A 14,493-nucleotide genomic window follows, 5' to 3' on the forward strand; every position below is an offset into this window, starting at 1 on the left:
GGCCTACAGATGTATTGATGTTTTTCAATATACTGAGTATCTGAAGCTCATCTTCTACCCATGCATTAATGAGATTCATTCCATGTAGTTTCTTATGCTATGGCACTGCTTGAAGTTGCCTCCTAAGTTTGTCATAATCGCCAGCTTTGCAGTCATATAAACCCCTTCTTAACTGAAATGTCCATGTGTTGAGCAACCTCCTAGATCACTTTCCCTGATTGGAGCTAGAGTTACTTAGAAATCTTCTGATGTCATTACCAGATCTAACATCTTGAAACCTCTGGTCCCTTCGATTACGTGGTCTTTCAGTTAATTATCCCTTAGTAACTGTCAAATTTCATTTCCATTTTCCATATGCCCGTTCATCTTTCCAATCTATATAACAATAGTTGAAGTCACCCATGATAATTGCTCGACCTACTCTCATTGTGCTAATGTGCCGATGTTTCCAAAAAAAAAAAAAAACGACTTTCCGGTTGGAAATCTCCGTCTGCCTGTGCCAGAGATCAATTAACTCGGGAACCGGTCGAAAAAAAAAGGCTAGTAGTAGTAATAGTAATAATAATAATAATAATAATTTCCTCTCTATATTGTTCTTGCGCTTTTTGTTTATTTGCTTTAATGTATAAAGTTGAAATAAAGCTGAAATATTTTAAAGAGAGCTATCTCACTAGGTGTGAGATAGCGTGTGCATTTTTTATTACAGTCCCAAAAAAGCATTTCAGAAGTTTTTCTCTGTGATTTTCAAAAGGTTAACGCCTTCAATAGTTGCCATTCATGCAAAGCTCTAAGCAAATATATATATAATTTCTGCAGGTTGCAACTAGACCTATTACAGGTCTCGTAGTTCGAGTTCGATATTTTCCTTACTTACCACCTCCATCGGCCAGACTATATTAGCATACTTTCTCTCACTTTTCATCTGGTTTACTATGTTATGTTAACTATGAATCAAAATTATTATTATTATTATTATTATTACCACGGGCTACTCCAGGAGTCTTTAGACTCATCGAGGGAGGCCCTAAACATCATGTTCACACAGCTGTTCAACATTATCACAGTATCTATCATACCTTGCCTTGAACTCGCTCACTGTCATAGCACCCACAACAGACTCTGGCAGCTTATTCCACTCATTTACCACTCTAAAAGTAAAGAACCCAGCTCTAACACCCCTGCTAACCACGCTCTTGCCCAGCTTCCATGGGTGTCCCCTAGTTCTCCCACCACCAGTCCTGATCTCAAAAATATCATCTGAATTAATCCTATAGAATCCTTTTAGCAATTTGAATGTCTCAATCATATCTCCTCTTTTTCGCCTATCAACTAGTTTCTGCAACCCACAAATCTTCAACCTGTTCTCATATGGTGCATTCCATAGACCTGCTATCATCTTAGTCACTCGCCTCTGGATCCTCTCAACCTCCTCCCCATCAAGAAGGAACCGAGGTGACCAAATCTGGGCACAGTAGTCGAGATGAGGTCTTATCAGGGCTCGGTACAGAGGTACAATAACTTGTTTTTCTCTGCTCGTCAAGGTATTTTTCAACAACCAAGTGAGTTGATGAGCTGATTTAGCTACTTTCGCAATGTGCCCCCTAAACTTCATCTCCCTATCCACCAACACTCCCAAGTCCCTGGCCTCATCAATCTCTCGGAGTACAGTTCCACCAATGTGGTATATGGCTGCTAATCTTTTCACTCCGAAATGCATAACCTTACATTTTGTCACATTAAATTGACATCCATTCTCCTTAGTCCAGAACTCCAATCTATCTAAGTCATCTTGCAAGACTTTGACATCTTCTGCATTCACTATCGCCCTACCCAACTTTGCATCATCAGCGAACAAATGAACTGTCCCACTTAGACCATTCCCTATATCGTTAATGAACAGATTAAACAGCAGTGGTCCAAGAACAGAACCCTGTGGCACACCACTAGTCACAGGCTGTTTTTTGGACTCTACTCCTGAATAAACTACTCTTTGATATCTCTCCATCAACCACCCAGCTATCCATCTCACCAACCCTATATCCATTCCCATATGTTGTAGTTTACGGATTAGAATTCCATGTGGTATCCTGTCAAACGCCTTTGCCAGGTCCAGCAGTATCACTGTAAACCCATTTCCCTTATCCAGTTCAGCCGTCACCCTGTTATAAAACTTGAGCAAGTTACTGAGGCATGATCTACCCTTCACAAAGCCGTGCTGTCCTCTGTACAGTATCTCATTTTCATCAATCCATTCCTGTATTTTTCCCTTGACTACTTTTTCCAAGACCTTGACAATGACTCCTGATATGCTGATCGGTCGGTAATTTGCAACCATAGTCTTGGATCCTCCTTTATGCAGTGGAACTATTTTCCCCTCTTTCCACGCCTTCGGGACTAAGCCAGACCTGAGACTCAGATTAAACAACATGGTCAAGGGCACTGATAATTCATTAGCCGCTTCATGCAAGACCCGTGCCGGTATACCATCCAATCCCACAGATGTATTCACATTAAGGTTCTGTAATAGACTATTCACCTCCACTTCATTCATCACAATTCCCATATAAACTAATGGTTCCTTCATTTTTTCAACGTCAACACCTGGATGATATACTTTTGCAAAGTGCGCGCTCAGTAACTCCACTATATCGACTGGTTCAGTGAACTCTTTACCATCGTCATTCCTTAAAATCATTTTGCCATGTACGGTTTTTCTCTTGCTTGCAGCATATTGAAAGAACTGTTTGGGATTCTCTTTTGCTTGCATAGCTAGTTTTCTTTCATAATCGGCTTTTGCTGTTTTTACCACACTCGTTACCCTTCTAGCCTGTACTTTATACCGCTCGTGTGCCTGCAGGTCACCCCTTTCTTTAAATTCCCTCCATAGTTGTTTCTTTTTTTGCAGCTCAAGCTTAATGGTGTTATTCATCCATTTAACCCCTCCTTGTTTCACTATTCGGACCTTAGGTATACAATCAGCCATAACCTCTTGTAAATGCTCTTTGATCACTTCCCATGCTCTATCGACGTCCAGCCCTTGCAGTTGTACATGCCATGGCACTGATCCAAGCAATCTCCTAAGCTTGTCATATTTGCCAGCACGGTAATTCCACATATGCCCTGTCTTAATCACAAATTTCACACCTTTAGCCACCTCCCAGGTCAAGACCTTATGATCACTCTCACCAATAGGTGGCAACATGGTCATATTCATTACAGTCAGATTCTCAGATACTATTACCAGGTTAAGCACTCTCACACCCCTAGTATTTTCAATTACATGCTGTTTCAGATAGTTATCCCTTAATAATTGAATAAAATCCATTTCCTTCCTCACATGTGTCCTCTCCTCCTTCCAATCAATGTTACCATAGTTGAAATCCCCCATAATAATTACCCTCCTTCCACTCATTTCATCAATCTGTTTATGCATACCATCTCCACCATCTATTCCATCACCTGGTCTATAGCAGCACCCAACTGTATATTTTATTCTGCCAGTATCAATCTCACACCAAATAGCCTCAAATGAGCTCCTTTCACTATCCTGCAATACTTCAATTCTCCTTGGCTGCAGTTCATCAGCTATCATCAATAACACCCCTCCCCCAATTTTATTCTCTCTGTCCCTCCTAAACATACTATAACCTACACATTCTATCCCACTAACTATATCATCTTCCGTCAGCCATGTTTCACTAATGCCAATAACCTGTGGCCAGGAAGAGCCAATCAAGGCCAAAAATTCTTCCTTCTTGTTCCTAATACTCCTGGCATTAGTATACATGAATTGCAGTGTTCCCTTTGTCCCACCCCTATCTTGATGCGTTATTCTAAATATCCCATTCCCATTTTTTGTCCTTATTGCTGGCTCAGGTACATTATATACATTTTTACACTCAACTGTCTCACTGATGTCTGGATATCCACTTCCCCCCCTCCTTGGTAGTTCTAGTTTCCCTGGTTCTGCACATCCATTTTCACTTCATTCAGCAACACTTTTTCCAGTCTCCGCACACCAAGTCCATTCAAATGCAGTCCATCCATCTTGTATAAGTCCTTTCGCCCATCAAACTCATTCCACACGTCCACAAATTCCACACCACACCGTCCGCATAACCTGCGCATAATATCATTTGCGATTATGGCCCTCCTTCTAAACTCCTCTCTGTCATACCGCGGTAACAGACTCACCATTCTAACTCTGTCACTCTTTTCTTTCGCTACCTTTAACAATACTTTCAAGTCCTCTCTCATAAAAAATTTATCACCTTTCAATTCATTCGTACCAGCCACAATTGTTATTTCTTTCACCCTCTGCTTTTGCACTCTAATGCTCTCACTTACATCCTTAAATTTCGCACCCGGCAAGTACGATTTAGAAAAAAAAATGCATGATGGTTTATTTTTCTTTACAAAGTTTGCAGTCGAAGCAGTATTATTTATTAAGACATTTATTAATATTATAACAAACGGTAAGTTATCTGGTTTTACTGGAGTTTATTATTATCATTATTTTATTTCAGTCTCTTTTGCTGTTAAGTAACTGTTGGAGGTTGTTTGTTTCCAGTCATTGGAATGTAGATGTCTCTTGACGTCATTTTCTGATGCAATAACTATTTCACAAGTAGTATTCTTCCTCGTGATGAAATAGTTTCTATATATTTCTGTAAATTATGCCTAATATACAAATATATCTCTGTGTGTTTGAAAAAATATCTAATATCCGTATGTACTTAATTGAATAGTATTATTCGATCTTTATCTATTTACATTTCTCTAAGTCAGGTGTGCGGAAGAATTTTTACCATGCGGATATCTTTGAAGCAATACAGAAGAACTACGTCATACTTCCAATGTCCGAAGAAAGAGTAACTGTGCCTATTTTCTTCCTGCGGATATTGTTACTGAGGATGGATTAGCAAAAGAAAGCCACGCACCGCAAGGTGCTAAATACAAACTATTCAAAATGGCGTAAGTTTTTAATTTGATATATATCTTTTATATTTGATATATAGTCAATCTTTATTTTTTTTTTCTTCACCGCTATTGGGGTCCCGGATATGATGAATAACTGGCTTTACATATAAAGCCATAAAGCCAGTTATCCGTGTCATAGACCTGTTTAAGTGGCGCCCTTGAAAACATATATCCTATTTTAAAACAATTTTAATTAATTGCAGTTATATTATTTTCATATATTTCTGCATATAATCAGTGCATGATTATTACACAAATGTTAGTAAATATTAATAGTCGGTATTACAATTAAATTCACTAAATTTAAATCCATAAGTTATCACGGAAAAAAAATTCATGAAGGCTTGAAAAGATGAAATAAATCAGCTCTGAACTGAGATCTACTCTTGTCGCTTCGATTTCGAATATATTTATTATTATTACTATTTGAATGCTGTAATCGAACGGAGTGGGAAATGTTCACATTCAAGGATTGGCGTGTATTTACATTTTCGGATTAAAAATTATCACTTTAAAGTATTAATAATCAACGAATAATTGAAAAATCATATTATTATTATTATTATTAAGGACAATTCCAAGGAGTCCTTAGATTCTTTCAGGGAGGTCCTAAACATCATATCAAGAACAACTATTCGGCATTCGCACAGTATCTATCATACTTTACTTTGAATTCATTTACGGTCATGCCACCAACAACAAACTCTGGCAACTTATTCCACTCATTCACTACTCTCCAAGTAAAAAAACCTAGTTCTAACACCCTTGCTGACTACATTCTTGCTCAGTTTCCATGTATGCCCCCTAATTCTCCCATCACCAGACCTGTTCTGAAAAATTTCCTCTGAAGTAATCTTGTAAAAACCCTTCAGTAATTTGAAATAAAAGGGGTGACAATCATATCGCCCCTTTTCTGCCAATCAACCAATTTCTGTAGCCGACAGATCTTCAACTTATACTCATAAGGTTCATTCCATTGACCAGCTATCATCTTGGTCACTCGCCTCTGGATCCTTTCTACCTCCTCCCCATCAAGAAGAAATTCCGGGACCTAGATCTAGGCACAGTAGTCAAGTTGGGGGTCTTATCAAGGGTCGATAAAGAGGAACAATAACTTGCTTATCTCTGCTCGTCAAAGTATTCTTCAGTAACCAAGTGATCTGATGAGCTGATTTAGCCACTTTTGCTAAATCAGCTCATCAGACTACCAATCTATCCAAATCATCCTGTAAAATTTTGGCATCATGTGCATTCACTATTGCTCTACCCAACTTTGCATCATCAGCAAATAAATGAACAGTTCCTCTCAGATCCTTTCCTATATCATTAATGAATAAATTAAACATCAGTGGTCCAAGAACAGAACCCTGCGGCACACCACTAGTCACAGGCTGTCTTTTGGACTCTACTCCTGAATAAACTACTCTCTGATATCTCTCCATCAACCACCCTCCTATCCATCTCACCAACCCTATATCCTTCCTCCATGTGCTGCAGTTTACTGATTAGAATTTCATGTGGTATCCTGTCAAAGACCTTGGCAAAGTCCAGCAGTATTACTGTAAACCCATTACCCATAATAGCATGAAATCCCTTCCACCTAACTTTATTTCACCCCTTCTTGTAAATTGAAATCTTTTCTGTATGATTTAAATAAAGTACAATACCTGAATTAACTCATGTAAAATATTATTTATTAGTATAATTTTCACCTGAGTATGAAAGGCATCTTCAGTCCAAAGCGAATAGAACAATAACTGACAATTACAAAAGGTGCCACCTAAGTAGCTAATGTAAGATAGCTAAAAAAGGTCATTAAATTTTCTGACTCATTAAAAAATAAATAAAATTAATGTGGTCTATACGTGATCTATTTGGCCTAAAACCAGACTACTCTCTTCTCATGCCCTCATCTAAAATATTAAAGATTCTTGAAAGAATTTTGCAGAAAATTTTGCTAATGACAAATAACAGGTTTATGCCTCTCCAATTATTACTGTTTTCCAAATGTCCTTTCTTTGGTGTTTTTAGTATAATTCCTATATTCCAATCCCTGGGGAATGTCTCTTTTTCCCAGATATCTCTTGAAACAGTGGGTAGAGCACATCTGTGATTGTTGTTGTCTGTCAGATTTTATAACCTCTTGTTATACCATCATTCCTGCCACTTTCCCATTTTTCATTTCTTTAATAGCTTTTTTTTTACCTCCAATTTAGATGGTGAGCTGGTATCAATTTTTAATTCACCTATTCCTTTTTTTAATTTCTGTTTGTATTCTATCACTGTTATTGTTCAAGATTTGACTAAAATGTCGTCTCCACTTTTCCAATTGTTCTTCTGTTGACACTAGAATTTTTCCATTGAGATCCTTCATTGGGACATTCTTTTGCATGGCTTCTCCAGAAAGTCTTATAATACTGTGTTAACTCTCTCTACTGTTATACTTGTTTGCAGCTTATGCCTTTGATGCCAGTTCTTCAAACCATTGCTGTTTATCTTTTCTAGCACTTCTCTTAACTTTTTTTATTTAAAATCTTATTTTCTTTAACCACCTTACTGGCCATTCTGGATCAAATAAGCATTCTCATATGCTTCGTATCCATCATATATTTTAATGTAATATCAATGGTATTATAATTTTAATATGCACTTCGCATCCATGATAACCTTGACGTCTACAGACGTCTTGGCCAGTAGTGTGGTTAAGTTCATTTTCCTTTTGGAGAGTATTTCTTGCACTATTTATAGAGTATTTCTATAAAAATACTGCTTGAAGAGCAGTACTATTATTTATAATATAGTGAAGTGTTTTTTCTGTGATTTTCCCCATTTCAAAAGTGAGTTTGGTGTATTAAATTCCAGAATGCCTCTGGCATATAGCTGGATTTAAATCTGTTGCCATTTATAAATTCAGTTTAATAATGAATGCTAAAAGTTAAGTCTGAGAATTTTATTTTTATAGTCTTATATACAACTACTTTTTTTAAAATAAGTACAATTAAAACAATAATTTTCCCTTGATTTTTAATAATTATTCAAGAATAAATTCCTTTTTAATTTCTGAAAAATGGAAATTGACAGTTTGTATATAAATTTTCAGGTTTTCCCAAGTTTATTTCTCTACTCTTCCTGCCATTCCTTTGGCCGTTTTACACCAAGACGTTATAGTTACAGGCTTCAGCAGAGATGACCATGGCAAATATATTGGATCATTCAGTTTCAGGGGGTTTGGATTTGGATCCTATCCATTCTTTTTATCATGGAATTGGAGTTACTGAAGATGCTTTAGACCTTGAAGCATTTCTTAATGGTAAGGAGAAGTGGGATGTGGAGTTGCCTGGAACTCCACAATCCCTTGATGAAAAGACGGGCAGTGAAAATGAAAGTGCTGCAGATGTCTTTGGTAAGTGGAATAAATTCTTTTAATATGTATTAAAACAGTGCATTTTGCCACTCATAACCATTTAGATTTAATTTATGTATTAAATATAAGAATTCAAGAAGCTAAGTAATTTCTTGGGTTATTTTCAGTTTACAGTAATTGTTCAATAATTTTGATACATTCTTATAATTTGTTGAAAATTGAAATAATGGTAGATTGTATCTATTTTTTTATAGTCTGGCAGAACTTTGTGTTCTTTGCTATCAAATAATGCATGAAACATGTTAGAGTGTGAGAATTTCATATTGGCACAAATTGTCTTATGCAGTCAGTTAGAAAAGAGGAAGACTAAAAGGAAATGAATTGGCTGTGAAGTTCGGTGTGTGTGTGTGAATTTTTATTTAAGCCCTACCTGACAGGTTCAAGATCCTATAGCAGATCAGTGTTACATGTGAGGTGTAGGCAAGGATTGAGAAAGAAGAAATCTATTGACATTCTTGAAGAGCTGGTTAGTTGTTCAGAAACATCTTATAAGGAAGAGGAGTGGTGGATGGAATAAGTGAGAAAGAGAAATAGGTTCAGTTTGTTTGCAGATGTACTGAGAAGAGATGTTAGGCAGCTGCTGCTCATTTTAGCAGACCCAACAGAAAGTAGAGAAATGAAGTGAATTTGTGAAGGAGGTCATCTGAGCCAAATTGCTCTCCTCTAGACAGAATCAAGAATTTTTATGTATGTTTTAAGTGCACCAATCTAAATTTGTGAACAGTATTTTGAGAATGGTAAATGTGGGATTTGCTATTGGATGGGTATAAAATAGCATATTGAGCAGAAAGTAATGTCTAGTTTATTTTTAGAGGCCAAGGAAGCTCTTGATGTGATGTGATGTGTTTATGCCAGGAGAGGCTGGCAGTAAATGACAATCTAAAAAGAAATCCTGTCCTGTCTAGTGATTTGGGTATTACTGGGGGGAAGGATGGATGAGCTGCTGAGATCCTTTTTGTGAGAAAAAATGCAAGATTGTGTTTTGGTGGCATTGAAGGTGATCAGACTGTTCTTTCCCCACCAAAGGAAGGTATGAAGGTTGGTGTTTCTGGTTACACATGATTTGAATGTCTGGGAACTACGTGGTTTATTGAAACAGTAGGATGAATGGAGAATGTGTGTGTGCTTGATGTTGTCCACAAAGCAGTGAATAGAATTGGTATTTTAAAAATAGGTCATTTATGCATAGGAGAAAGTGGGTAGATGATAGAACAGAACCCTGAGGCACTCCTGCAATAGTTGCAAAGCTTGAAGAGATAGTGCCGTCCACTATGAAATACAGTGAAGACAGAGAAAGCCGGCTATCCAATTTTGCCAGTCTGTTTGGCTTGGTGGTTAGCATATCTTCTTTCCAATCAATAATAGGCTATGGGTTTGAATCCCACTGCAGGCATGGATGTTTGTGAATGTCTTTAGGTGGGAGATGAATTTCGTCACCCAGTATCAGACTACTGCCCTGTGAAGGCGATATTCTTACTACTCCGACAATAGCCTACACCATATGCCTTCTGAGGGGTTTTTGGCAAAAAGCTAACTAAATAACTTGAATAGTAAAAAAAATCTTTTAATTCCAATTGTAGTTACATAATGTGTACCTGAGATAACCTTTCGTCTATCCATCTCTTCGGTCTAGTATACTCACCTGGCACTTATCCCAACACTTGAAAGCAAGCATATAGGCAATGCAACTTATGCACTACTTTAGAGGCCTACAAGTTAATCATTAACTGCCAGTATGGATTCTGCCAATTTAGATCCATGGCTGATCTTTTAGCCAGTCTGTTTGGCTTGGTGGTTAGCATATCTTCTTTCCAATCAATAATAGGCTATGGGTTTGAATCCCACTGCATGGCTGATCTTTTAGCCTGCAATCACCTACCACCAGACACTGCTATGGAATGGTTTCGAGAAACATGCACTGTTGCCCTAGACATCTCCAGCGTTTGTTCATGTTTGACATTAGGACCTACTTCACAAACTGCCTACCATCCTCTGTAATATTATTTATTTTTTAATGTAGCTCCTATCCACAAAAAATATTTTCACAGAAAGGGGAGATTTTGCCTTCATCTATGTAAGAGTTAGGAAAAAAGTGCCAGTAGGTCTTTGGGTGCTGTAATGGTGGTGCTTTGTGGTTGAGAGATGTGGAAGCGCAGGTGATCAGCAGTTGTATAAGAACATAATTTAGACCCATCTGTAATTTTTCAAGTGGAACAGTCTTAATGCTGCAGCTTAACGTAAGCAGAAGTCAGTGGTTGCTTGTATATGGCAGTAACTACTTTTAGAAAATTAAGCTGTGCCTTTATATATGTCCTGTCCAGTATTTTGTGCCACTAGTTCATCATTCATCTTTGAAAATGGATGGTTACATGATTATTTTTTTTTTTATTAAAAATATTAGAATTTTTTTGTTATAGTTTTGTCATCCTCATTGTAAGGATGGCTTTTTACATGTAGCAAAAGAATCTTATCTGGAAGAGACCATAGCTCATCCATTAACGAGTGTCCTTTGTTTGAAAAGATAGTATTCCAATCCAATCTAGTATACCAAGGACCTTTTTTAAGGGGTTTTCATTTTGTGAATTAGAACTTAAAAAAAAAAAAAAACTATTTATTTGCTGCGAGAAGTTCTTTTAAGTCTTATATGTTAAAGTAATGTTGATAAAGAATTCGGCAAAATTTTCTAAATTTGACATATGATCATTCCACTTTACTCTTGTGTAATCATGCTTCACAGCTTGCTTTGTAGTCTACACCAGAAATACTTTTATGTGAAACTTTAGTCTTCTTCCACTGTTCACTGTATGGAATTGACTCCATATTCAGCCAGTCCTGGGTGATCATTGGTATTGATAACCCATCCTGACGGAACAAGGGAAGAAAGGAGTTTGGTATTATCCCTTTGAAACCTGTGTCTGATATGAATTCCATTCCAGACCAGATTTGTAAGGTTTGATTGATATGCTGAATATTCACTTTATTTCTACAGAGGATCTCCTTAATTTGGGAGCAAATTTTTTTTTAATATATATAAATTTATCACAAATAATCTCTTATGTTTGTTTTGAAAAATATATACTAAGATCTCTTTCACTGAGAAAAACCTTAGGCTAGTTTATCTTTGCATATTTTCTTTTTTAAATCAGGTAACCAATTTTGTGTGTATAAGGCTGGTGTGTACAGTAACCACCACTCAATCAAACCAACTAGAAATAGTATGTGCAAGTAGTTTCATAATCTATTTCACTGATTGTTGAATTCCATGCAAGGCAATATTTGTTAACAAGATACAAAAATAACTAAAGAACCTAAATACTTTTGAATAAATGAGTAAATTTATTTGGTTTATATTAAACTAAAGTTTTACTCTAACATGGTAGTTGTTTCCATAATTTTCATGATGTATTCTGATCACCATGTAAGCATGAAGGAAAGGATATATATGCAGCTGATTTAGGTGTGAGGGAGTGGGAGGAAGATCAAGTAGGAATGATTCCATGCAAAACCTATTGAACCACTGATATATATATATATATATATATCCGAGGATGTGCTGAAAAGTTGTGTTAATCACATGAAGGAATTCAAGTAGAACAAGTGTATAACATTTGCCATGAAGTGTTATACACTTGTTATAATGCTGCTGCTGCATTTGCAATCCTGAGGGAAAAAAATTTCCCTTGTTGCACAAACCAGTCCTCAGCTGCATGTACAACTTCTTCATCTATGGTAAATTTTGTTCCTTTCAAGTGTTTCTTTAAATTTGGGAATAAGAAATATAGGAAATCCTTACCAAATCCCTCAAAAAAGATGAAACTGTTACAGCAGCAGTTTATTCAACAGCTGTGAAGGGAAAAACACTGCAGGAAACTGAGCAGAGCTGTGTTGCTTTTGCAGGAAAACATACCTGCTCAGACTGCTCAAAACCCAACAGACAATACCCAACTTGAGCTTTCAGTTTCTGCCTCACCCACCCTATTTGCTAGACCTGGTCCCATCTGACTATTTCCTATTCCCAAAGCCATGTTTCATCAACAGACAATTAGCCAAAAAAATTCGCACCTGATTTCTCAAAATGACCCAAAATTCCTTCAGACAGCACGTTCTCTCTTTTTGTCGGCACTCAAACATTTAGCAGTCCACTTCACTGAGAGCTTCTGCATGTTCAGATGTTGGGATAATGACACCAAGTCATTCCCTGGATATGCCCAGAGTCTTTGCAATGTTTTTGGCTGGTATTCATCTATCATCAAGGATCATGGCATGCACTGCATTGATGTTTCCAGATGTGATTGCTGTGGAAGGTCTTCCTGACCTAGGGGCATCTGTTGTCTCAGAATGCTCATTTTAAACTTGGCAACTGCTGGGATTGAGATTCACCAAACTTTTATGTTTGGTGAATCTTAATTGCAGACTCTTCTTGCAGCACAAAAAACTTGATGACGGTCTGCATCTTTGTCTTCAAATTTCTTCAAACCCTCTGACGTCTTCTTATGTATCTTAAAGGAAAAAGAACAAATTATTACAATTTGACGAAACATGGGGGTCGAAGGGTTTTCAGATATGTTCTTTTTTTTTTGTGGTTATATCAGTTGCTTTAATATAATTTTTGGTATAGGTGTTTATCAGAACTTTTCGGTTCTCCTGCCCTCATGATTATCATTGTTATGTGCTATTCTGATATAAGTATTATCTCAGACCTGTTATGTTATATAAAATTTCAATTTTCCATTAACAAAAAAAAAAAAATTAATATTGTGTGCTTTTCTCTCTCTCTCTCTCTTTAGGCTCCGTTTCTGACTGGATGAATGAAACACTGGGTATGTCCATCTTGGATTCTTCTGAGGGATGGTTTGATTCCTTGAATGACCATGCAGCAACAGATGGGGATGCAGCCACTCTCTTAAATTCTTTGATGGACACAGATCCCTACTTAATGGATTCTTCTGAATTCATTCTATCAGAGAATTCATTAAACAGCACAACAGTCAAATTGGAATTATCCACCTCACCAAAAGAAACAGTTGATTCGGAATTACTTAGAAATTTGTCTCCGCCAGATTCACCTACTCCATCTACATCAACAAGCAGTGTAGATGATGTAAACTGTACTTTATCTGTTAACAGCAATTCACCAAAAGACTGTAATTCATTTACTGATTCAGAAACTATTGTGCTGTCTAATGAATCATCACCGCTATTTATTGAAGCACTAGTACATTCCGATTACATTACAGATTCAGCAAATGAAACCAAAGAAAATGTTATTCTGTGTTTTCAGCCAATTGTAATTCCAGAGAAATTGGAGTCTTCTCTGCTGCAATCTGTAAAATCCCTGAAAAAATCAGTTTCCTGTTCTAGACCAAAGAGGTTAAAGGAATCCAAGCGAGAAAGGAAAAAAGTGCAAAATAAAGAAGCTGCTGCACGATACAGGTTAAAAAAGAGGGCAGAAGGGCAAGTACTACAGAAAGAAGTGGATGGCTTGTTGGGTGAGAACAGGAAACTGAAAGATAAAGTCCAGCAGCTCAGTAGCGAGATATCTTATTTGAAAAAATTAATGAGGGAATTGTTTAAAGCAAAAGGCTTTCTTAAGTAATCATGTTTTCCTGTTAACATATTTTTAGGTAATGTATTAGAACTGCTGGATTATTCAGTACAGTTAATCATCAGAATTTCATTATCATTGATTTCTTTTTTTAATATATTTATATATATATATATATATGTCACTGCATGTGCTATTATATGATGTACTGCACTTTGATTAATAAAACGTGTTGCACACATTAGAATTTGATTATTATGTATAACACAATTATTGTGCATTCTGTTTATTGTGTAGACAAGGACTTAAAATTTCAGGGACATGTTACTAAAATTGTAAGGACAACACAGCAGATGATGCGGAGGACACTGACTTGTAGAAGTAAGGATGTTATGGTTCCTTTGTATAAGGCTTTGATCAGGCCACATATGGATTACTGTGCACAGATTTGGTCACCTGGTTTTCAAAAAGATGATGTATTGGAAAAGGTTCAGAGACGATTCACTAAGGTGGTTTCTGGTCTCTGTAATGTTCAGTATGAAGA

The 14,493-nt window shown here is 36.7% G+C and overlaps 1 protein-coding gene across 1 annotated transcript; it reads left to right on the forward strand.

The window, feature by feature from the left end:
- The first annotated feature begins 4,825 nt into the window (after window positions 1-4,825).
- Window positions 4,826-14,196, forward strand: LOC150095015 (uncharacterized). Its single transcript, XM_090411048.1, has 3 exons — window positions 4,826-4,974; window positions 8,081-8,383; window positions 13,192-14,196. Exons 2-3 carry the CDS (start codon window positions 8,167-8,169, stop codon window positions 13,998-14,000), a joined length of 1,026 nt encoding a protein of 341 aa, XP_090267174.1. The 5' UTR covers window positions 4,826-4,974; window positions 8,081-8,166; the 3' UTR covers window positions 14,001-14,196.
- The last annotated feature ends 297 nt before the right edge of the window (window positions 14,197-14,493 follow it).

This window comes from Typopeltis vanoorti, chromosome 21 (genome assembly GCF_054136105.1).
Source record: "Typopeltis vanoorti isolate ZY-2024b chromosome 21, IOZ_Tvanoo_1.0, whole genome shotgun sequence".
Lineage (NCBI taxonomy): Eukaryota > Metazoa > Arthropoda > Arachnida > Uropygi > Thelyphonidae > Typopeltis > Typopeltis vanoorti.

Excerpts from the sequence above, each read along its gene's own strand:
- LOC150095015 (XM_090411048.1), top strand. The coding sequence starts at position 8,167 with ATGACCATGGCAAATATATTGGATCATTCAGTTTCAGGGGGTTTGGAT. Across the intron at positions 8,384-13,191 it reads AAGTGCTGCAGATGTCTTTG|GCTCCGTTTCTGACTGGATG; the intron begins GTAAGTGGAATA and ends CTCTCTCTTTAG.